Source organism: Salvelinus namaycush, chromosome 14 (assembly GCF_016432855.1).
Source record: "Salvelinus namaycush isolate Seneca chromosome 14, SaNama_1.0, whole genome shotgun sequence".
NCBI classification, from domain to species: domain Eukaryota; kingdom Metazoa; phylum Chordata; class Actinopteri; order Salmoniformes; family Salmonidae; genus Salvelinus; species Salvelinus namaycush.
In genome coordinates this window covers 30,926,412-30,949,863 of record NC_052320.1, presented here as the reverse complement: position 1 = coordinate 30,949,863, position 23,452 = coordinate 30,926,412, and the positions used below count along the sequence as shown (strand labels likewise).

Below are 23,452 nucleotides of genomic sequence, written 5' to 3'. Positions count from 1 at the left end.
CAAAAAGAGTATGACATTGTTGCTGTCCATAACATTAAATACAAGGGAAGCCAGCAGAGAAGGTGCAATTGTGGCCCGCAATTCCTGCATGTGGGCGGAAGCCACTCCTCAGTAAAAAGCACATGACAGCTTGCTTGGAGTTTGCTAAAAGGCACCTAAAGACTCTCAGACCACGAGTAACAAGATTCTCTGGTCTGATGAAAATTGAACTCTTTGGCCTGAATGCCAAGCGTCACATCTGAAGGAACCCTGGCACCATCCCTACGGTGAAGCATGGTGGTGGCAGCATCATGCTGTGGGGATGTTTTTCAGCGGCAGGGACTGGGAGACTAGTCAGGGTCGAGGGAAAGATGAACGGAGCGAACTACAGAGAGATCCTTGATGAAAACCTGCTCTAGAGCGCTCAGGACCTCCGACTGGTGCACACAGTCAAGACAACGCAGGGGTGGCTTCGGGACAAGTCTCTGAATGTCCTTGAGTGGCCCACCAGAGCCCGGACTTGAACCCGATTGAACATCTCTTGAGAGGCCCGAAAATAGCCGTGCAGCAATGCTCCCCATCCAACATGCCAGAGCTTGAGAGGATCTGCAGAGAAGAATGGGAGAAACTCCCCAAATACAGGTGTGCCAAGCTTGTAGCATCATCCACAAGAAGACTCAAGGCTGTAATCACTGCCGAAGGTGCTTCAAAGTACTGAGCAAAGGGTCTGAATACTTATGTAAATGTAATATTTCAGTTTTTTATTTTTAATAAAAGTTCTCAGCATATGTGGGAACTCCTTCAAGACTGTTGGAAAAGCATTACTCATGAAGCTGGTTGAGAGAATGCCAAGAGTGTGCAAAGCTGGCATCAAGGCAAAGGGTGGCTACTTTGAAGAATCTCAAATATAAAATATATTTTGATTTGTCTAACACTTTTTTGGTTACTACATGATTCCATATGTGTTATTTCATAGTTTTGATGTCTTCACCATTTTTCTACAATGTAGAAAATAGTGAAAATAAAGACTAAAACTTTTTACCAGTAGTATAGCTATAAAATTTGACTGTAGTTTTGGCACAGCGAGATCAACAGTCGGGGAAATAGCATACATAATAGGATCATCCACATTTAGATGAAGTTCACAATTTTTTACTGATTGACCAATGGTGGTTATATAAATAGGGACGAGAACAGGTCCCAAAATCGACCTCATTGGTACACCTTTATGCACTTCAAGAAATTCAGATTTAACTCCATCCATCACGATAGCCTGAGTTCTGTTACTAAGATAATCATGAAACCAAGAACAGGCTCAGAGCTCAGGCCTATCGAGGACAACTTATTCAATAAAATAGCATGATCAACAGTATCAAACGCTTTTGACATGTACCCAAACAAAGCAGCACATTTTATTTTAGTGTCTAAAGCATTGACAAGCTCATAAACAACTAAAGTGGTTGTTGTAATAATACTATGCCCAGGCTTAAACCCTGATTGATTTATATTCAAAATACATTTCTCAGATAAAAAAAGAGCAAAGCTGTACATTTACCAAGGATTCAAGAATCTTAGCTACACAAGGAAGTCTTGAAATGGGGTGATAAGATCACTACTATCCCCACCTTTATGGAGTGGCACCACAAAAGCCTATTTCCCTAATGTTGGATTATTTCCTGATAACAATGTTAAATAAAACATATGAATTATTGAGCCAACAATGATGGGCGCTGCACACTTAAGCAGACCAGGATGCAATTGGTCGGCCCCTGTGGATTTCTTGTTGTCTATTGCTAGCAAAGCATCCAGGACTTCTTTTTCTGTAAATATCCTAAAAGAAAAGCCTAAAACTCACTGATCAGTGACGTTTAAGATGAGGGACGCCAATTATTTTTTTTATGAGCATGGCCTCATTTCTATTTTAGCATATTGCATGACTGTCGTTCATATTCCATATTCATTCACCCAGCTCAATGTAACTGCGATAGGTTTAGGCTACTACATGATACTCAAATTTTCCCGATACCTATCATGAGGTTGCTACAACCTAGCCTATAAATTAAAGTTTACAATGTAGGTGCACAGGTCGAGGAAAAATTACAGTAATCAAGGTGACAGTGACACATTCAATACTGCCTTGCACACTCTTGCCTGCAGCTAGCTGATCTAGGGTGTAATCATTAGTCCACCAGTTAAAAACGAGAGTTTCTATTGGACAAATTCAGGTAGTTTTATCCCAGTTTCGTTCCATTTAAGAAAATGTTTAACAGAATCGGCGGAATGAATTCCAACACCTGATCACATGCAAACACATTTCACTTGTAGCAACCCCAAGAAGTTCTGGAAAACGGTTAAAGACCTGGAGAATAAACCCTCCTCCTCACAGCTGCCCATGTCCCTTAAAGTTGATGATGTGGTTGTTACTGACACGAAGCACATGGCTGAGCTTTTTAATCACCACAAAAATTAAGTCAGGATTCCTATTTAACTCAGCCATGCCTCCTTGCCCATCCAATATGTTTTCATCTCCCACCCCTTCTAATGCAACTAGCCCTGATGCTCCTCCATATTTTTCCCCTGTCCCGCTACAAGGTTTCTCCCTGCAGGCGGTCACTGAGTCCGAGGTGCTAAAGGAGCTCCTTAAACTTGACCCCCAAAAAACATCTCGGTCAGATGGTTTAGACCCTTTCTTCTTTAATGTTGCTGCCCCTATAATCACCAAGTGTATCTCTGACCTTTTCAACCTGTCTCTCCTCTCTGGGGAAGGTTCCCATTACTTGGAAGGCAGCCACGCTTCGTCCGTTATTTAAAGGGGGAGATCAAGCTGATCCTAACTGTTATAGGCCTATTTCTATTTTGCCCTATTTATCAAAAGTGTTGGAAAAACTTGTCAATAATCAACTGTCTGACTTTCTTGATGTCTATAGTATTCTCTCTGGTATGCAATCTGGTTTCTGCTCAGGTTATGGATGTGTCACTGCAACCTTAAAGGTCCTCAATGATGTCACCGTTGCTCTTGATTCCAAGCAATGTTGTGCTGCTATTTTTATTGACTTGGCCAAAGCTTTTGATATGGTAGACCATTCCATTCTTGTGGGCCTGCTAAGGATTATTTGTGTCTCTGAGGGGCCTTTAGCCTGGCTTGCTAACTACCTCTCTCAAAATGTGCAGTGTATAAAGTCAGAAAATCTGCTGTCTCAGCCACTGCCTGTCACCAAGGGTGTACCCCAAGGCTTGATCCTAGGCCCCATGCTCTTCTCATTTTACATCAGAAACATGGCTCAGGCAGTAGGAAGCTCTCTCATCTATTTATATGCAGATGATACAGTCTTATACTCAGCTGGCCTCTCCCTGGATGTTGTGTTAAACACTCTACAACAAAGCTTTCTTAGTGTCCAACAAGCTTTCTCTGCCCTTAACCTTGTTCTGAACACCTCCAAAACAAAGGTAATCTGGTTTGGTAAGAAGAATGCCCCTCCCCCAATAGATGTGATTACTACCTCTGAGGGTTTACAGCTTGAGGTAGTCACCTCATACAAGTACTTGGGAGTATGGCTAGACGGTAAACTGTCCTTCTCTCAGCACATATCAAAGCTGCAGGCTAAAGTTAAATCTAGACTTGGTTTCCTCTATCGTAATCACTCCTTTCACCCCAGCTGCCAAACTTACCCTGATACAGATGACCACCCTACCCATGGTAGATTATGGAGACGTAGTTTATAGATCGGTAGGTAAGGGTGCTCTCGAATGGCTAGATGTTCTTTACCATTCGGCCATCAGATTTGCCACCAATGCTCCTTATAGGACACATCACTGCACTCTATACTCTTCTGTAAACTGGTCATCTCTGTATACTCGTCGCAAGACCCACTGGTTGACGCTTATTTATAAAACTCTCTTAAGGCCTCACTCCCCCCATCTGAGATATCTACTGCAGCCCTCATCCTCCACATACAACACTTGTTCTGCCAGTCACATTCTGTTAAAGGTCCCCAAAGCACACACATCCCTGGGTTGCTAGTCTTTTCAGTTCGCTGCAGCTAGCAGCTGGAACGAGCTGCAATAAACACTCAAACTGGACAATTTTATCTCAATCTCTTCATTCAAAGACTCAATCATGGACACTCTTACTGACAGTTGTGGCTGCTTTACGTGATGTATTGTTGTCTCTACCTTCTTGCCCTTTGTGCTGTTCTGTGCCCAATAATGTTTGTACCCTGTTTTGTGCTGCTGCCATGTTGTGTTGTTACCATGTAGTTGTCATGTTGTGTTGCTACCATGCTGTGTTGTCATGTGTTGCTGCCATGCTATGTTGTTTTCTTAGGTCTCTCTTTATGTAGTGTTGTCTCTCATGTCGTGATGTATGTTTTGTCCTATATTTATTATTTGAATCCCAGCCCCCATCCCCGCAGGAGGCCTTTTGCCTTTTGGTAGGCCGTCATTGTAAATAAGAATTTGTTCTTAACTGACTTGGCTAGTTAAATAAAGGTTAAATAAAAAATAAACTTTCATAGCAGTCACATACAAACAGCATGATCATTTTACTTGTTGTAGAATTCCTTCTCGCATCTACGCGCTCTTCTCCTCTCACCTTTTCCCTTCACGTGTGGACTTCAGTCCACAACACATGAGCTATCTGTGACCAGGCAAAAAAACCTTTACAAGCCAAACCTTCATATCATAACCGCTACACACAGACTACATCATTGTCACCATATTAACTAACATCATAGCTAGTCAACATAGCTACTAGAACTAACACGTTAGTAAACCTGCTACAATCATACAGTACAGTGTACAGTCAGCAAACAGTTTAGCAGTTATATTGGCAGGCCACGGTAGCAATAAATTAAGCTTACCTTGACTTGGAAGAGTTCCAGTGTTGGATAGCCATAGCCAGCTAGCTAACATAGCATCCCTCTGTTTGAGCTGAGTGTTTGAGTAGGCTAAACTAGCTAGCTGCAAGTGCAAGTGCAAGTAAAGAAAAAAAATCTCTCTCTGGCTTCTCCTTTATTTTTAAAGAACTGACTTTGTTCAAAACCGTTCAACTATTGTCTTTCTCTCTCAACTACTCACATTTTATGCACTGCAGTGCTAGCTAGCTGTAGCTTATGCTTTCAGTACAATATAAATTATCTGATGCAGTGTGTTTTAATCAATTATTTGGTGACGTGAATATATTTACTATAGTTTTATCTAAAAATTATAACTTTTTTAATGTTTCACTCTTTTTTTTCTTCCTGAAATTTACTGAGGAGGATATTTCTCCCTTTCCTCTTCTGAGGAGCCTCCACTGCTACAGACAAATGGTATTCTGTCCTCGACTTAATTCCCTAATAAGTCCACCACCTTTACACATCAGGAAACCATGAATAAGGTCTTGTGCACCTACCGGTTCCAAGTGGAAAAAGCACCTACTTCATTTTTTTCGGTAGAAATAACACCATTCTCAATGCACTGTAATTTCCAACTTGATAAGAGCTATTGATAAGAGCTAGGTAAATGAGTAATCCGTTTGGATAAGGAAATTGTAAATATAAATGACTCTTGTTCTAGATATACTGTACTTTACCTCATAATAGCCAGAGACAAATGTGAAACCAGTCTTTTGGCAGCAAAATGAAGCATATCAACATATCAACTTTCCCACAGTAAAGTTTAAGAAATAATGTGCCATTATGCAGAAATTAAATTGTACAGCCTTTTAACATGCAGGGATGGGCCCTCTCGAATGACTTAATTATAGGCTACCCCGGCTTTCTTTGTTTCCTATTTCTATCATGTTAAATATTAGCCACTATCAGTTTCGACCTTCAGTAGGCCTAATAACCACACATATTCAACTGCCAATTTAGTGTTGATTCCCTTCGGGTTGGTATAGCCTGCATTATCATTCCATTAAATGACATTGTTTAATTGACATTTATTTGCTTCCTCTGTAAATGCTGTCACGGCCATGTGGTTGTTGCTGAGGATCATTAGTAACTGTTGATAATATAAAAATGTAGGCTAATTAAATCGTTATGGAGTAGCAGACCAAGCCATAACAGTTTTAAAGAGACGCATGGCGCAATACTTGGCTGTCATCACACAGTTCCATGGTTAGTGCAGGCAATAGACGAGGGTGTAGCCTACTATTGTACACTATTCTCCCTATTATAATTATATGTACACTAACCTTCCAACATTACCATGGGTTAAAGAACTGAATGTGGCAATTTTCAGAATGAATCAAACCACCGTTTTCTTTCCTGGTCTTTGTGGTTGAATCTGTGTTTGTAATTCACTGTTCGACTGAGGGACCTTACAGACAATTTTATGTGTGGGGTAGAGATGAGGTAGTCATTCAAAAATCATGTTAAAAACTATTATTCACACAGACTGAGTCCTTGCAACTTATGTTAAGCAAATGTTTACTCCTGAACTTATTTAGGCTTGCCATAACAAAGGGGTTGAATACTTATTGACTCAAGACATTTCAGCTTTTCATTTATTTGTAAAAATGTAGAAAAACACTGTTTAACTACCCCCCCCTCCCCCTTTCAATTGGTTGAAATGTAAAAGGTTAAGGGTTATTGTTAAAGGGTGTGGGTGTATTACTGACTTTTCACTGCAGTCACTGTGGCGGTAACTTCCTGTGTCCACTAGGAGGGCTGTTTTCAGAGCCAGTGAAAATGTACAGTATAGTCACGAGACAGATATTTCACCAGATGAATAAATGTTAAGTATCCGGTTGGAGTTTCCATACACTATCAAATATGGAGGTGAGAAGAAGCCCAGTGGCCGGCGTGATGGAGCGAAATGGATTCTGGCCGAGAATCTACTTTTCTTATCGATGAAACATATGATCTCAATAAAGTTTTGTTTCCAAAACTAGAATCTGTTATAAACAGAGTGGACGTAGTTTTGTAGACTTTACCCTTTGCCAATGTTTCAAAAAAGCATTGTTTAGAAGGAGTACAAGGGCGTATTGAGTTACTGCATTGTAGGCGTTCCCTAACGAAAATATGCAAATAATTGTAGTTAGGCTCTCGCTAGCTCGTGCTTGGCTCTGCCCACCTCTTTGCTTGTTTTGTCCATTGTGACAGGCTGTTGTCTATCTTGGGTTAGTTATAAAACATATTTGGTATAGTCTACTCTAGCCCTACACTTGGGTGTATCACTTATTTCATTTTAGCAAGCTCTGTACATTATTTTGATAGTGCACAAGTTTTTACAAATACAGTCATTACAAAAAGCCAAATACACAGATTTTATACTAAGTTGTCATTATACAAGTCCCATTGCACAAAATCGTTGGATATATTCAACTAAATAATGCATTTGTAATAACATGTAAACATGTTATTTAATACAAAACAAATATAAAGCAAAAAAGTATTTTATGTTAAACTGAGGATTTTCAGAATATCTATGTGCACCAGGTTCTGTACAATATACTCAAGTCTTTCAAAACAGTCCTTGAGTCTAAATGTAGAAAACTTAATTCTCCAACCACCCTTCTGTTCCATGTTCCATTGAGTCCAGGCCTACACATTTTAGTCATTTAGCAGATGCCCTTATCCAGAACGACTTACAGTTAGTGCATTCATCTTAAGATAGCTAGTTGGGACAACCACATAATCACAGTAAGTACATTTTTACTCATAGCTATCAGCAAAGTCAAAGCTAGTTTCTGTACACCACTTTGAGATATCAGCTGATATAAGGGCTATATAAATACATTTGATTAGTAAGAGTGCGAGTCTTAGGTCATGAAAGGCTTTTCTTGGATGGAGGGTACAGGGGGCTGCAGTGGGATTATTTAAAATATTATTTGAAGAGTTCATTTTCAAAACATGGGCAGGGACTCTGCTGTCCTAGCTTCAGGGGGAAGCTGGTTCTACCATTGGGGTGCCAGGACAGAGAAGAGCTTGGACTGGGCTGAGCAGGAGCTGCCATCCTGTAGGGGTGGGATGGCCAAGAGACCAGAAGTGGCAGATCAAAGTACTTGGGTTGGGGTGTAGAGAGGAGAGCAGAGCCTGAAGGTAAAGAGGGGCAGTTCCTCTTGCAGCTCCATAGAATCCAACAACACTGCCATCTACTGACAATATTATTTATTACATCTTTTTTAGTTACAATATTTTTTATTCGTAGACAGAAAAACACTTATGCCTACCTAACCAAATGTTAACATTACATTAGTCCATTATAAAATAAATTACTCTAAAAGGGAGCCAACAAGTATCTGCATGCATTTTGTGGATAGAATTGTGATCAATCTTTGCAGAACAAATAGAAAACCTAGGTGCAAAAGCTGATAAGGCAGAAATACAAACATTGTAAAAATGCTAATCAGTCAAATTGAAATATTTTCAGAAAACATATCTTAAGATGCTTAGTCAATGCATCAACATACTCAATACCTACCCGTCTAGGACAAAACAGGAAAACCTAGGAACATTGTCATAAAAATATAAATGACATGTTATCACTGGAATTATTGTATTTTGGAATTAAACATTCAATACAGAAAATAAATGCATTTCCTGCAGGTAATAAAACATTACATTCATTGCATTTGGAAACTATACAGACACCTTGACTTTTTCCACATTTTGATACGTTACAGCCTTATTCTAAAATGTATTAAATATATTTGTTACCCTCATCAATCTACACACAATACCTCATAATGACAAAGCAAAAACAGACTTAGAAATGTTAGCAAATGTATTATACCTAAAAAAACAATTACATTTACATAAGCATTCAGACTAGGGCTGCCAAAGTTAACGTGTTAACGCGTACCGTTACTAGTACTTGACTTAATTATTTTGATAGCGTACAAAGTGCTTACAAATGCAGTCATCACAAAAAGCCAAATACAAATTGTATACTAAGTTGTCATTATACAAGTCCTATTGCACAAAATCGTTGGATATATTCAACTAAATAATGCATTTGTAGTAACATTAATGTAAACCTCCCTTCTACCCAGTTTGGCCAGCTCTAGGAAGAATCTTGGTGGTTCCAAACTCCTTCCATTTAAGAATGATGGAGGCCACTATGTTCTTGGGGACCTTCAATGCTGCCGACATTTTTGGTACCCTTCCCCAGATCTGACATGCACTCACAACTGTGGGACCTTATAGACAGGTGTGTGCCTTTCCAAATCATGTCCAATCAATTGAATTTACCACAGGTGGACTCCAATCAAGTTGTAGAAATATCTAAAGGATGATCAATGGAAACAGGATGTATCTGAACTCAATTTCGAGTCTCATAGCAAAGAGTCTGAATACTTTTCATTTTTCTACATTTGCAAACATTTCTAAAAACCTGTTTTCGCTTTGTCATTATTGGGTACTGTGTGTAGATTGATGAGGATTTATATTTATTTAAATCAACTTTAGAATAAGGCTGTAACGTAACAAAATGTGGAAAAAGTAAACGGGTCTGAATACTTTCCGAATGAACTGTAAATATGACAATTAAAATAAGAGTTCTACAAGCTGAAGTTATGCAATGCAATACATTGGAATTTGGAAAGCAATTCAGTCCAACTCAGCCCATGTTCTTTCTAATCATTGCAAGAGCAGCCTCCTTCTCCTTCAAGAGTTCTTTCAGTCGTTTGATTCTCTCATGACGCTTGATTTCTTCAGGGTCCATGAGTGCTGTAGAGCAGAGATAACTGGTTGGGATCTCTCCAGCTGTACTACTTCCCTGCTCACTCACAGTTGAAGGACATTGGATCTCCACAGATGTTAGCTCTTTATCATCCATTTGAGCCTTTGTGGACTTTCTACCCTTTCGTTTAGCTGATTTTGCAATTGCACTGGTACTGCACCCTGAGTACCTGGTGTTTGGTGGTTTAGATGAACTAGGCTCCTTTTGTGAAGTGGATGATGAGCTCATTGCTTTCTCTTGTACTAGTGTTCCAGTCACCCCACATGGACATGCTGTGCATCTTTTCCCTTTTCCCCTTCTTCTTCTAGAGTTCGGCTTTATGTTGCTTGCTGTGCCACAGAGGGGCCCAGGAGCGCAATTCATAGCTTCAGCGTTTGTTTGTGGGTGGACAAATGGAACGGGTGAGTTTGAGCTTCTTTTTGAAATATGTACTGGATTGATTTCTGGCAGAGGTTGGGAAGGGAACCCCGTTTCAACTGCGGTGGAAATTAGATCATTGACAGTCGGTTCCTCATAGCCAAATATATGTTCAGCATCAGATAAGATGTCTAGCTGAGGACTTGGATTGGTGAGGGGCTGCATTTCCAGCTGAGGAGTTGGGCTGGTGAGGGGCTGCATTTTCAACTGAGGAGTTGGGCTGGTGAGGGGCTGCATTTCCAGCTGAGGAGTTAGGCTGGTGAGGGGCTGCATTTCCAGCTGATGAGTTGGGCTGGTGAGGGGCTGCATTTCCAGCTGAGGAGTTGGGCTGGTGAGGGGCTGCATTTCCAGCTGAGGAGTTGGGCTGGTGAGGGGCTGCATTTCCAGCTGAGGAGTTGGGCTGGTGAGGGGCTGCATTTCCAGCTGAGGAGTTGGGCTGGTGAGGGGCTGCATTTCCAGCTGAGGAGTTGGGCTGGTGAGGGGCTGCATTTTCAACTGAGGACTTGGACTGGTGAGGGGCTGCATTTTCAACTGAGGACTTGGACTGGTGAGGGGCTGCATTTCCAGCTGAAGAATTGGACTGGTGAGGGGCTGCATTTCCAACTGAGGACTTGGGCTGGTGAGGGGCTGCATTTCCAGCTGAGGAGTTGGGCTGGTGAGGGGCTGCATTTCCAGCTGAGGAGTTGGGCTGGTGAGGGGCTGCATTTCCAGCTGAGGAGTTGGGCTGGTGAGGGGCTGCATTTCCAGCTGAGGAGTTGGGCTGGTGAGGGGCTGCATTTCCAGCTGAGGAGTTGGGCTGGTGAGGGGCTGCATTTCCAGCTGAGGAGTTGGGCTGGTGAGGGGCTGCATTTCCAGCTGAGGAGTTGGGCTGGTGAGGGTCTCTGTGTTTTCTGAACTTTCAGATGGATTTTTTACTTTTTCTATTTTCAGTCTTTTAGCATCTATTGGGCAACTACCATCCTTCCTAGTTGCAGAGACCTGTGAAACAACAAGGTGCTTCATTTTTAGAGTGGGGAAATACAGTAAGTAATACATCTTGAAAATGCTGTTCAAATTAATGGTACAACAATATACATTTTGTCTCGAAATTCAACCATGACAATCTAATAGGCTAAGGTAGACCAACAGTACCTCATGCATTAGTACGCTTTAGAAAAGTAGAAAATCATCAGTTACCTCTGTTTCCTTGTGTTCCCTCTTTTTTATCAAAATGTTTGATCCCTGTAACAATTTGCGAATAGCCTCTATGGTACGTTTGTTTGTGGTCCCAATCCGAGGAAACACCTTAGGGATAGCCTTGGGTTTAGCGTCAACCCTCTCCAAACATATTTTCACATCAGATGTGATCCCAAACATCTGTTTCAGCAGGCGATCACAACTTTCCAAGGATTCCATGTCCAACACAGAAGTCCGCTGCTCAGGGATGGGATCGGATGAGCTCTAAAATTGGGGAATGATCAAGATTAAAAGCCTTTGTGAGTTTACTTTATTATACTGAACAAAAATATAAACGCAATGTGCAACAATTTCAAAGATAGTACTGAATTACAGTTTATATAAGGAAATCAGTCTATTGAAATAAATGTATTAGGCCCTAATCTATGGATTTCACATGACTGGGCAGAGGTTCATCCACTTGGGAGCCAGGCCCAGCAAATCAGAATGCGTTTTTGCCCACAAAAGGGCTTTATTGCAAACAGAAATACTCCTTGCTCCATAAAACTCCCTAAAAACTTGAGACAGCTATGGCATTGTGTTGTGTGACAAAACTGCATATTTTAGAGTGGCCTTTTATTGTCCCCAGCACAAGGTGCACCTGTATAATGATCATGGTGTTTAATCAGCTTCTTGATATTCCACACCTGTGAGGTGGATGGATCATTTTGGCAAATGAGAAATGTTCACTAACAGGGATGTAAACAAATTTGTGCACATGGAACATTTCTGGGAAACATGGGACCAACACTTTACATGTTGCGTTTATATTTTTGTTCAGTGTAGCTATCCTACCGATCATGTAGTAATCTGAGTAGTGGGTTGTCTTACCTTTTCCTTGTGAGTCTCCATTTCTGTTTGGAGAGAGGTACTTCCAGTTATGTTGTCCATTTCTTGCGTGGCAGGATGGTGCTGGCTGTTTCCGATTCCCTGGTCAGTGGCATCATCCTGGACATTCCCCATTTCTTGGGTTGAGGCACTGGGATGACTGCTTCCCATTTCCTTGCTAGTGGCATTACCCTGAATGTTCTCTATTCGGATTCCAGTTGCACGGCCATGAAATCTTTGAAGAATTTTCCTATACTGACCAGTGATGTTATGCTGGCGGGAGTTCAACTCTTGGCCTGTTGCACTACCTTGACAGCCTGCCATGTCTTGGGCAGTGGCAACGCTCTGACACTTTTCTATTGACAGGCCAGATACTTTGTTCTGACTATCCACTATCTGGCCATTCAAATGATCTTGACTGCATAACACTTCTTGTTCAGCTTCCAAGTCATTCAGCATATGAGCCATTTCTTTGTCTTCTTCAGCTACTTTAGACACTGTTTTGGGTGGAAGGTATGAGACAAATATTACATTGGAGTCTTCGTCCTCATCGACTTCAGACTGTCTTAAAGGTTGCCTTGTTACGTCCCTTGTTGATATTGCCTGGTATGTAAGGTCATCTTGGGGATCATCGTCACAGAGGTCAATGATGTCATCTGGTATAACAATGTGTTTAGGATCTGGTCTGGTTTTATTTGACAATTGTGATCCAAGTGAGGAGCTTAAGGGTAGGGAGGGCGGTAAGCTGATTCTCTGATTGAATCTAACACTTTCTGCTGCCTGTGTGGTGGAGTCACCCATGTTCCTACTGGCCTCCAAGGGCTTTGATGGTCGGTTACAAAGCTCAGGAGTTTTCTTGGCCACAAAATACACCTTCCCATTGTACATCACTAAGGCATTGTCCTTCTCTTGGCCAATTTTTGTCTGACTCTCTTGGGAAGGTGAACACTTTTTTGCTGTGTTTTCACAGGGTTTGGTGGCTTTTTCCATCTCTGCCAGAGTTTTCAAAATATCTGAGGTCATAGAAGAGGAATTCACAGGAACAAGGCATGGAGCAGGTGAGCCATCTGTCTCCTCAATCACCCACTTAAGAGGAGTGACCGGTCTTTTAATATCCTTAGCAGTAGTAGAACATGGTGTTGAGCCTGATGAAGAGCATGTAGAATGTGTCTGGCCAGATGACCTTGGAAGTCGGCTGAGGGAGAGGGGTGCCTTCTGAGATGTTGGACATAATGGAGTACCACCCGGTTTCATGGTTTGGACAGGGGACACATACAGAACCATTGGCAAATTCGAATTTGAGGCACAGCTCGTTGATGAAGTAAATATCTGTCTCTTTATGGCTGGGGGGAGTGCGGATGCTGGAAGGGTTTTCACTTGAGCATTAGGAGGAATTTGAAGGTATTGTCCATTTGGAAGCACTGGAGATTTCACAGTGACTGGCAGCTGATCCTTATTCAAAAGTGTTAGCTCAGGTGATGTCAAGGATAACGCACTTTGGGGCTGACGCACTTTTGTTGTTACTATAGGAGTCTGGATGCTCACCGATTTATATATTCCTGTCAGATTGGTTGGATTTTGAGAGGTACTCATGTAAAATTGCCTTTTATTCACCGATTGTCCTTTAGCTGTGGGTCCCAAAGTACACATGTTAATCTTTGAAATTGATGGCACGTCCAAGGTAAGATCTCGTTGAGGTTCAGCGATGTCCTTCATAGTGCTTGTTGGTGATCGAACAAACTGTCCGTTTACTTTTTGAACAGGGATCAGTTTCATAACATTTCTCCCATCAGTTCCCACAGCTGGCATCGCTTGGTAAAAGACACCTGTCCCACTGAAAAGGAAAAATGTAATACATAAGCATTTCACAGCAAGACAGTTCAGGCAATTAAAATCAATTTCTTGAGCGTTTTGATCATCTGTCCCTATACATTTTTTTTAATAAATAGGCCTTTGTGTTCGATACAATACACAAACAATACAGGCCACCTCTTAATTGAGATTAAATCAATGCAGTTAGATTTGCTTGTATAGAACAGCTGCTCGCTTAATCATGCACTGACAGATCACACTTTCCTTTTATTGAATCTCACTTCCTACTTATTCGTTATATTTTTCCTTTGTCTGACGTTTTTGTATAGGTTTTTGTTTGTGTTTCTTTAATACCCTCTAAAGCATCTTTGGATCTTTGAAAAGCGTATTATTATTATTTATAGTGGTGGCTGGAAGCTTGCCTGATGACACATCCTGAATTTAATGCTGCTGCTCTATAGATTCTTACATACATTTAGTCTGAAACTTCCATCTTTGAAGTCATTTGTGTGAGGGGTGTTCATTAGCGATTGGATCGTCTCTAATAAATCTAACCAGAGTATCAAAGAATCATCATGGCCCAACCCATCGGTTTCTGGGACCAATTAGAATGTGTTCTCATTCTATAAATCGTAAGGGGAGGGAGGAAAATCCAGAATAATTGTGGAGAAGAAACGTCAGTTGGCCGGGGCGATGTGGATGGGTAGCCAGGCAAGCGGTTAGCCTTTTTGTTTTTGTGGGATTCTCCTTGCATGGGGCCAATATCCATATGGTTCCATGGTTGCCATATGGAATGTACATATGGTTCTGTGGTTGCCATGGCTTCGTATGGCAGCGTTGACTGTTTACTCCTGCTAATTTAATCTATAATGAATAGGTAGAATTGGTTTCTATGTACACATTTTACGTCAACTTTTATTTTATGGTAGCTTATCAAGTATAGATGGTAAATATATAGAAATTCTATCCCAAAATGCTAAACTGGATGATTAATCAGACTTTATAAACCTGCTCAGCATCCCAGAGCTACTCATTGACATTCTTAAGAAGTTTTCAAAAGCAGACACCCATTACTTTGGACTTCAAGGATTTCCTCAATACTTCGCCAGAGAGGGAAGAGAGCAGGTCATAACTCCGGCTATATTCAAACTGTTGGATATAGACCCTCCTCTGATCTGATCCTAAATACCAGTAAATCAAACCTTTGGACCATTCAACAAGTTTTGCAAAAGCACATGCCCAAGGAAAGTAAATACTGCCAACACTCAGTGCTTTTATCAAACGCAACTTAAACAAGTTGGGAAATTTTGAGAGGAGAATGAGTGAATCAAAATCTGACATTGAAATTATTTCTGAGACGTGGTTTAGTGGCAACTCACCCACTGAAATGTTTGACATTTAGGGCTTTACAACTTTCTCCCGCGCTCCTGAGGAAAGGAATGAGGGGGAGTGGCCATTATGTAAACAACAGCATCCCTGCATCTTCAGTGCCACCTGAGTTAGTGCATAAGGATTCATACTGTGGGTGGGCAGTATCCAGATGTTCATAACGTTCCTGTACCATACCAGCGCTATTTCTTTTCAAACGTAAAAATGATAAATAAATATGTATTATTTTTGGAGCGTTAGGGTCCCAACAAATTACTATCAAATTCCCATAGCAGTCGCTAGCTAAATGCTAACAAGCGCAAGCGAACAAACTAATTGCAAGAATAGACTGCCATCTCAAATACTGGAGCCCTGAGTCAGATATAATTTATTTGGCACATCTTAGATGGTTAACTTAAGTTATAAGCAGTGAGGTTGCATGCAACACAAAAGCCCCTGCGACACGGGGGGCTTAGAGCTTTAGGGGGCCCAGGGACGGTATTGACAATCATACAGTCTATATTTAAGAATACCCCGGTATACGGTATATCGCTAAAGCCTAATTCATACAAGACCATACAGACTGCCCAGGTCTTCACGCGTGTTGCAGTATGTGCAGTGTACTCTCCACCTGACTCGCCCTATGCTGAACAACTCATTGCCCAGCTGGTAGCCTGTTGACTCCCTGCGGGTAAAACACCCTGCTATTGAAGTTATCATTGGTGGTGACTTCAATCAAGTGAGCATGGACAAGCTGTGTAGAAGCCACAATCTTGAGCAGATCCATAAAACCATAAGGGGGCAAAATATTCTTGAACTGATGATCATCCACCTATCATCCGTCTACTCTGAACCTGCTATTTCTGACCCACAAGTGACCACAGTGTTGTTACAATAACTTAAACTGAAGAGGTCCAAAAATCATACTGTCAGAAAGGTATTCAGGCCACTGCGAAACTCAAGCACGTGTTCATTTGGGCAGTGGATCACCTCCCACCACTAAGTCCCACCACCTCGAAGTCAGATGCCAAAAGAGAAGTCCGCTGCCATGTATGCTTCCCAACAAAATCTGTTTGGCTATATTTCCGTGATAAGCCATGGATAACCCCAGAGATAAAGGCAATGGTCAGAGACCGCCAGAGAGCATTCCATAACCAAACCACAACCCTATGGAAGGAATTAAGGAATAAGGTGCGAGGGAAAATGTTAACTGCAACAGCAAGATCCTGCCCAGTGGCATAAGAACATCAAAGACTTAACCTCTCCCAAACTGAGGCAACCTGACAATAGACATGGTACAGCAAATTAAATTAATAAAGCACTATCAAAAGCAGGGATAGTAACCGGTTCAGGGAACAGAACCAAAAACCAGAAAAAAACGTTTTTTTTCAAGGAATGGAACCTGGAATGAAAGTGCTCCATACTGTTTCGGGACAAAATGTATTTTAAAAGCATGGGAACCAGTTAATAATATTATTTTACAGTCCAGGCATTTTTTTCTAGTCCCACAACAAAATGCAACAAAGCAACCTATGCAAAGCCCTTACTCGGTCACTCAGAAACGTATATCTACCTGCATGCTGACAAACTTCAGGCTACATGTGTTTCGGCTAAGTGACCCTCAATGCTAGTTAAGGATTCTATAGGCCTAGTTATTACGTTTCACATTGGATTTATTAACTACAAAAAAGGTAAGACATGTTTTTAATTCTGGTGCCGCTCTGCATACAAGCTTGTTAGCTAGCTAGCCCAGCATGTCAAGCCTACTCCTCAACCCTTTCTTGCTCTCCCCACCTGCAAAATGTCAGTCGCATCTTGCGCCACAGGCTACATTTGTCTGTCCCTCTTGCATGTAAACAACTAGCTTGCCTGCTCTATCCGCACTGATTGGTGAAGTAATTTAATGAGCTAAATGTAAAAAACGGTTGATTTCACAGGTTAAAAAAGGAACAATATAAACCGGTATTTTTTTTGGGGTTCAAACTGGTTAAAAACTCTTGCTGGTCAGAACAGTGGAACGAAACGAAAAAAAAGGGGTTCTGTTCAGGACAAAATTATTGGAAAATAATTCTGGTTCCAACCCCTGATCAAAAGTAACAGTCCCTACCACCTATCAACCCAGCACTGCTGCCCTCCATTTTACCAGCACGCCCTGCTCCAACAGTCCAAACCTGGGAAGTCTACAGAAAGCTACAGAAGGTGAAAACCTATAAAGGCAGCGGACCCAGATGAAATCCCAGGCAGACTAATAAAAGGAGTTTGCATATGAACTGAGCAGAACACTGGCTGACATTCTTAACCTCTCTCTACAAGAAGGCATCATACCTGACTAATGGAAAGAAGCTATAGTGGTCCCCATTCCTAAAACCAAACGACCCTCCATCAGTGAAATACGGCTCACTATCTCACTACGCAAAGTAGCTGAGAGCTTTATCACAGAATGGGCTCTGACCAACATCCTACCCCAGATAGACACCCAGCAGTACAGATGTCTACAAGGCTGATCAACAGCACACTGTCTGGTGGGTCTAACCAACAAGCTCTTCAAGTCCCAGGATAAGCTTAGTTCCACCTGCTCCCTGGTGACCACTGACTTTGGCAAAGCCTTTAGCCGTGTCTGCCACAACCTCGCCATCACCAGGATGTTAGAGCTCGGGCTTCGACAATCGCTCGCCAGATGGATATGCAACTTCCTCTCTAATAGACACCAGGTGGTGAGGTATTATTGTATGCTGTCTGAGTGTCAGTAATCTCGTGGCCTACCTCAAGGAACTCTGCTTGGTCCGCTGAATGTTATTGCATACATCAGTGCAGCCGGGCAATCAGCAGTCAAGCAATGGAAATTTGTGGATTACCTTAATTTATTAGAAACAAGAACACCAACATCCACTTCCACCATCCAAGAAGACCTGGCTGACCTGGAGAAGTGGTCAGTGGGGAGACACATGCTCCATGCGCACTTCACTAAGTCACCACCCACAATACCACCTGTCAATCAACAACACAGAACTCCAGAAGGTAGAGGTTATCAAGATCCTAGGAATCTTCATTCAAGGCAATCTAAGATGGACAACACAGGTAGAGCACATCTGTGAAAAGGCCAGCCGACGTCTGTTCCTCTTCCGACGCCTGAAACACTTCCACATCCCTAAGAAGGACTTGGTAATGGTATTCACCACCTACGTCCGACAAGCAGTGGGACATGCTGCCCCAGTGTGGCATGCAGGGCTAACCAAGAGTCTGACACCATTGAGAGGGTCCAGAGAAGAGCAGTATGCATCATCATGGGCACAGACTACACCTCCTACTCAGATGCACGCACCAATCTGGACCTTCCATCACTCCACAAACGCAGGGAAAGATCTTTCGCAAGAGCTAATCTAAAATCCGTTCCCTACCACCACAGTTTAGTTGAGACTCACTCCTCAACTAAACTGGAACGGAATCATTGCAGCACTGAGCGTTTCCGTTTTAGTGCCATCCCAGCCATGGTTCGCCTCAACGATTGACGATAAAACTATTTTTTCAATTTCCATGTTCTATTGTCCACAGCCGTTGTATATCGTTTTAATATTCAAATGTTCGTTGTACTCACAATTCAAAATGTTGCTGCCACTTGTACAATGTTTTGTTGAAAAACCCCCCCTCAATATGTCAAGCCCAGATTGTCAAAAAGTTATCCCTTGCCAGGCAGTGTTACTTTGCGAGGTGGGATATAGGTTTCCTATTTCTTTGTGCGATTAGCAGCTATGAAACAAAATAGCAGAAATACCTTGAAAACAGCTACTGCAGCATTTTTCTAACCCTAACTCACACGTACTCATACTTGACTTTTGACTATTTATTTGCAAATTTAATGCTCACACTGTAAAGCCCTGAAAATTGACCACCCGCCAACGTGGCTGGTGAAATAGACAATCTTATCCACCAATATCTAAGTCTACCCGCATTTGGCAGGTGTTCATTTTATGCCCTGCTATTATTCCCGACCACGTTTGTGAAGGAATAGTGGCAACGTCAAACATAGCTACTCCAAACCAGTTGATGGCGCTATAAAACCTTTACCAGTAAATTTACTGAACAGATTAATTTGAATTGTTATGCGTGCACTAAGGAAGGATTGTAGCTAGTATTAATGATAGAATAAATTCACATGGTGGCGCTGTTGCAAACATCTTTGCTATTGTGCTAAAATTTGAACACTGCCAGTAAAATGTTCCCTGAATCAAGTGTGTGTGTGGTATTCAAATAAAATAAAACAGTTGTGTCTAGGAACCTTCGTTGCTACTTGTAGCTATATTAACAACTTGAATTTGTAGCATGATGATTGATTTTATAAACTCATTGCTTCAATCAGTAGTAGAAGAGCAATATTGTTATAGAGCAGTAGTCCATTGTTATAGTCTCTGTTATAGTTCAATACATGTGTGCAATATGATGGATAGCCTTGTATAGCCTAATATTTCCTTTCATTGTTGGGAAGTAACTTCAGTTCAGTCTACTTTCAGTGTAGTTCAAACTCCTGATGTAGGCAAACCCTTGTGGGACATTGATTACAGTATGTTGCCCTAATCCTGTAGAAAACATATTGGTAGCCAAAAAATAATAAATTGCCTATGTATTATTTCAATTAAAATAATTAAGTTGTCCAGTAAAGCCAAATATAAACTGGGCCGTGTGGAATAAAGCTGAAAGTGTTCTAAATGCCAAGGACTGACAGTCCATTACATCCAAGAGATAGGCCACATTTTAACCATATGTTGAAACTGTATATTGTTTCCATTCTTGCTGTTTGTAAACAATGGAGTAATAAAACATTGTATATTTTGGGTTATGATAAAAAAAAAGAGGGATAGAGGTTAGTCTTTCAGAATCAATGGCTTAATATCAAGAACTTAAATTAACATCAAACAGCTTCCCAAATTCCAGACTGTACATTTGTTTATTTTGATTGCACAGGACTGGGTCTTTAAAACTTCTTCGGGATTGGTGGCCCCTGCACGGGACGGTTGAGCTAACGTAGGCTAATGCGATTAGCATGAGGTTGTAAGTAACAAGAACATTTTCCAGGACATAGACATATCTGATATTGGCAGAAAGCTTAAATTCTACAGTGAAAGAATACCATGCTATTGTTTGAGGAGAGTGCACAATTTTGAACATAAAAAGTTAAACAAATTAGGCATATTTGGGCAGTCTTGATACAGTTTGAACATAAATGCAATGGTTCATTGGATCAGTCTAAAACGGCACATACATTGGTGCCATCTAGTGGCCAAAATGTATATTGCACCTGGGCTGGAATAATACATTATGGCCTTTCTCTTGCATTTCAAAGATGGTACAAAAAAAAATACAAAAGAGCAGTTTTTTTCCTTGTATTATCTTTTACCAGATCTATTGTGTTATTCTCCTACATTCCTTTTACATTTCCAAACTTCAAAGTGTTTCCTTTCAAATGGTACCAAGAATATGCATATCCTTGGTTCAGGACCTGAGCTACAGGCAGATAGAAAAAAGGGGTGGATCAAGCTAGGCCTAATCTCATTGTTTTAAATCTGTCTAAATTTTAAAGCAGCAATCAGCATTTGAAACAATAACAAACCACTCTCAAATTCATAGAGTTATAGATACAAAGACTGACCATGATATTAACATTCTAGTTTTAACCATGTTTTGAGGCTTTATTCGTGTTTGTTACATTTACTTGAGTAAAACAAGGTTATATTTTGAGTTCTGATGAGATAGTTGAACTAAACTCATGAGGTATTTAAATTATACAAGTTATATTCGAGAATCATTGGGTACATATTCATTTATAAATCCAAAAATGGATGTAGCTGTCAGATTGTCCCTTAAATTAAATGTATTGCATTTGAATAGTTTAGGCAGGGCTAGGCTACTTCCTTAAATTCCAATGTAATCCTTTCTTAAATTCAATTGACCCATTTCAAAAAAGATTGAGACCCCAATCCTCAAATGACATGTTTTGATACACAGATTAACTGTTTAATCTTACCTGCGACACGCGCCTTGAGATGCCATCGTTTTGCCTTGATTACTGTATGAGATATTCAAGTTACTCATGCTATCCAAGGAAGCTAGCTAGGTAGCTAGCTAACTTGTCTATCGAACCAGACAAAGTCGGCAGTGTGAAGCGCCTAAAAGCAGCGGGAACCCCTTCTTGTAGTTTATATCAAGTTACATACATGCCTAACAGAAAAATCTGGTAACGTCGTAGGCTATCTAATGTCTGGTAACGTCGTTTGTTGACGGCTGCGCCATCTAACGTTAGCTAGCTAGCCTAGAGCTGTCGGTCTCAGTGATTGAACAGCTCAGGCCAGGGTAACGCTCGTTACGTTGCTTTTGTATAAAGGACTGTCTAAATAGCTAACTCATCTAACTTACATTGGTGCCTACCAGTGATGTACTTTCTCCTGGAAAATAATGTCACTTTCCAAAACTAACGTTATCCAGCTGACTAAATAACATATAGCTATCGTCAATCAATTTCCGTAGATATCCTTTTTTTTGCGTTACACTTCCGTGAAACGTTACCAGGGTGCACGTTCAAGAAATTGAATAATTCAAATTCATCAACATCATCAGAATTCCGCGTATAAAAGGCTATTTGCGAGACTCAATTGAGACCAGTATTTGTATCAAACTGTAGAAATCAATACATCAGTATATTTCTCTCATCTCCATTCAACCCAGAGGGCGAACAGAACAGACCAAAACAACGTTCATAAAACATCGACGATCTTGAATCCCCACTTGAGACGGCTACAATAATATAACATAACTTCCGGGGACAATATACAATTTCCGGTGTGATTTGGAGACATCTTCGGGCCGTTTGAACAAGCAACTGCTCATGTTATGTTCAGTTATTTAATTGTACCCCTCCCCCTCCCCTATAAGCTTGCAGGGCTGGGTTTTCATTGTTTGCAGGAAGCAAATAGCCTACAAGGTAGCACTAGCAGTGTGTTAGCGACATATATAGTTATTTTATTAGGCTATAGGATGTCTGATAGGGTGAATCGATCAACACATTTTCTGTATTTCGGGGGCATTAATTATGTGGGATCTTTGAATTTTCCAGGGCAAATTCCTCAATTTTAAAGAGGTGGCCTATTTTTATTCAATTTATGTGACATGCAGCAGAACAATATTCCTCAAATATATTGAAACACTAGCCATTTTATAAACCACACATTTTGTTGAAATGAGCCAAAACGTTTTAGCCTTGTGTCCTAGTCATGGGGACAGGTTTCCGGTCTGGAAGCATGCTTTCCACTGTGCTTAGAAGGCACTTTCGGTACTCCAGTTTAGATGAAGTCAGGGGCGCCACCTTGATTTTCGAAGTGGGGGGGCATAATCAGGTCAGGGTCCTCCCCCAGAAGTTTTCGGGATATCTAAAGCTAATTTCCTGCATTTTTACACAATCTAATATGCCAACTCTATTTAGAACAAAAAGTAAGCAAAAATGTCCACAGTCATCAAACTGGGTAAGAGATCAATATTAAATATGCTAACTTAGGGATAGGCGTCCCGTCAATGGGGCAGTTGCAGCGTCGTGTGTCACGATCACAGATTTTAGAGAAACAACAAATGTTGGGACATATAAGTGTCTTATATTGGCTGAAAGCCTAAATTATTGTTAATATAACTGCACTGTCCAATTTACAGTAGCTATTACTGAGAAAAAATGCCATGCTATTATTTGAGGAGAGCTCCTAACAACAAAACACCTTTTTCACCGCGATAGGTTTGATAAATTCCCCTCTGAAGGTGAAATGTGTACTTACATTCTGAAATCTTGCTCTGATTTATTATCCCAAGAGTCCCAGAGATAACATGAAGTGTCGTTTTGTTAAGATAAAATCATTTTTCATATCCTAAAAAGGTCCATATAGCATGCACGATCGATTTTGTATTTCCACTCGTTCAATTTGCAAAGAAATGAATCTGTGAAAATCTAACTCTAAACGTTGTTTCAACCAGTCAAATTACATGTGTATTTATTCCTCAGAGATCCTAGAACGTAACCAGACTTCACTATATTATTAGGAGTGTAGTATATCCTAAAGGACACCAAATGTAGGCAGAGAGCGATGCCTTCATGGCGTGCCGATGACACGGGCATTCTTCACTTGATTGA

At 41.0% G+C, this 23,452-nt stretch overlaps 1 protein-coding gene across 2 annotated transcripts; it reads right to left on the bottom strand.

Moving 5' to 3' along the window:
• Positions 1–9,342: 9,342 nt before the first annotated feature.
• On the bottom strand, positions 9,343–21,818 carry LOC120059378. Of its 2 annotated transcripts, XM_039008383.1 has the most exons (5): positions 21,308–21,818; positions 12,112–13,942; positions 11,242–11,505; positions 10,915–11,043; positions 9,343–10,878 (listed from the first exon to the last, which is right to left on the bottom strand). In XM_039008383.1, exons 1-5 carry the CDS (start codon positions 21,373–21,375, stop codon positions 9,526–9,528), a joined length of 3,645 nt encoding a protein of 1,214 aa, XP_038864311.1. In that variant the 5' UTR covers positions 21,376–21,818; the 3' UTR covers positions 9,343–9,525. The 2 variants fall into 2 exon arrangements, with proteins under 2 accessions (XP_038864311.1, XP_038864310.1); XM_039008382.1 differs by having other exon boundaries at positions 9,343–11,043.
• Positions 21,819–23,452: the final 1,634 nt, after the last annotated feature.

Bases quoted from the DNA above. Each gene is read 5' to 3' on its own strand.
- LOC120059378 (XM_039008382.1), bottom strand. From the start codon at position 21,375: ATGAGTAACTTGAATATCTCATACAGTAATCAAGGCAAAACGATGGCA. The intron at 11,506-12,111 runs GTAAGACAACCC...CCCCAATTTTAG, and splicing joins TGGAGACTCACAAGGAAAAG to AGCTCATCCGATCCCATCCC. The intron at 11,044-11,241 runs GTAACTGATGAT...GTTGTTTCACAG, and splicing joins GGGAACACAAGGAAACAGAG to GTCTCTGCAACTAGGAAGGA.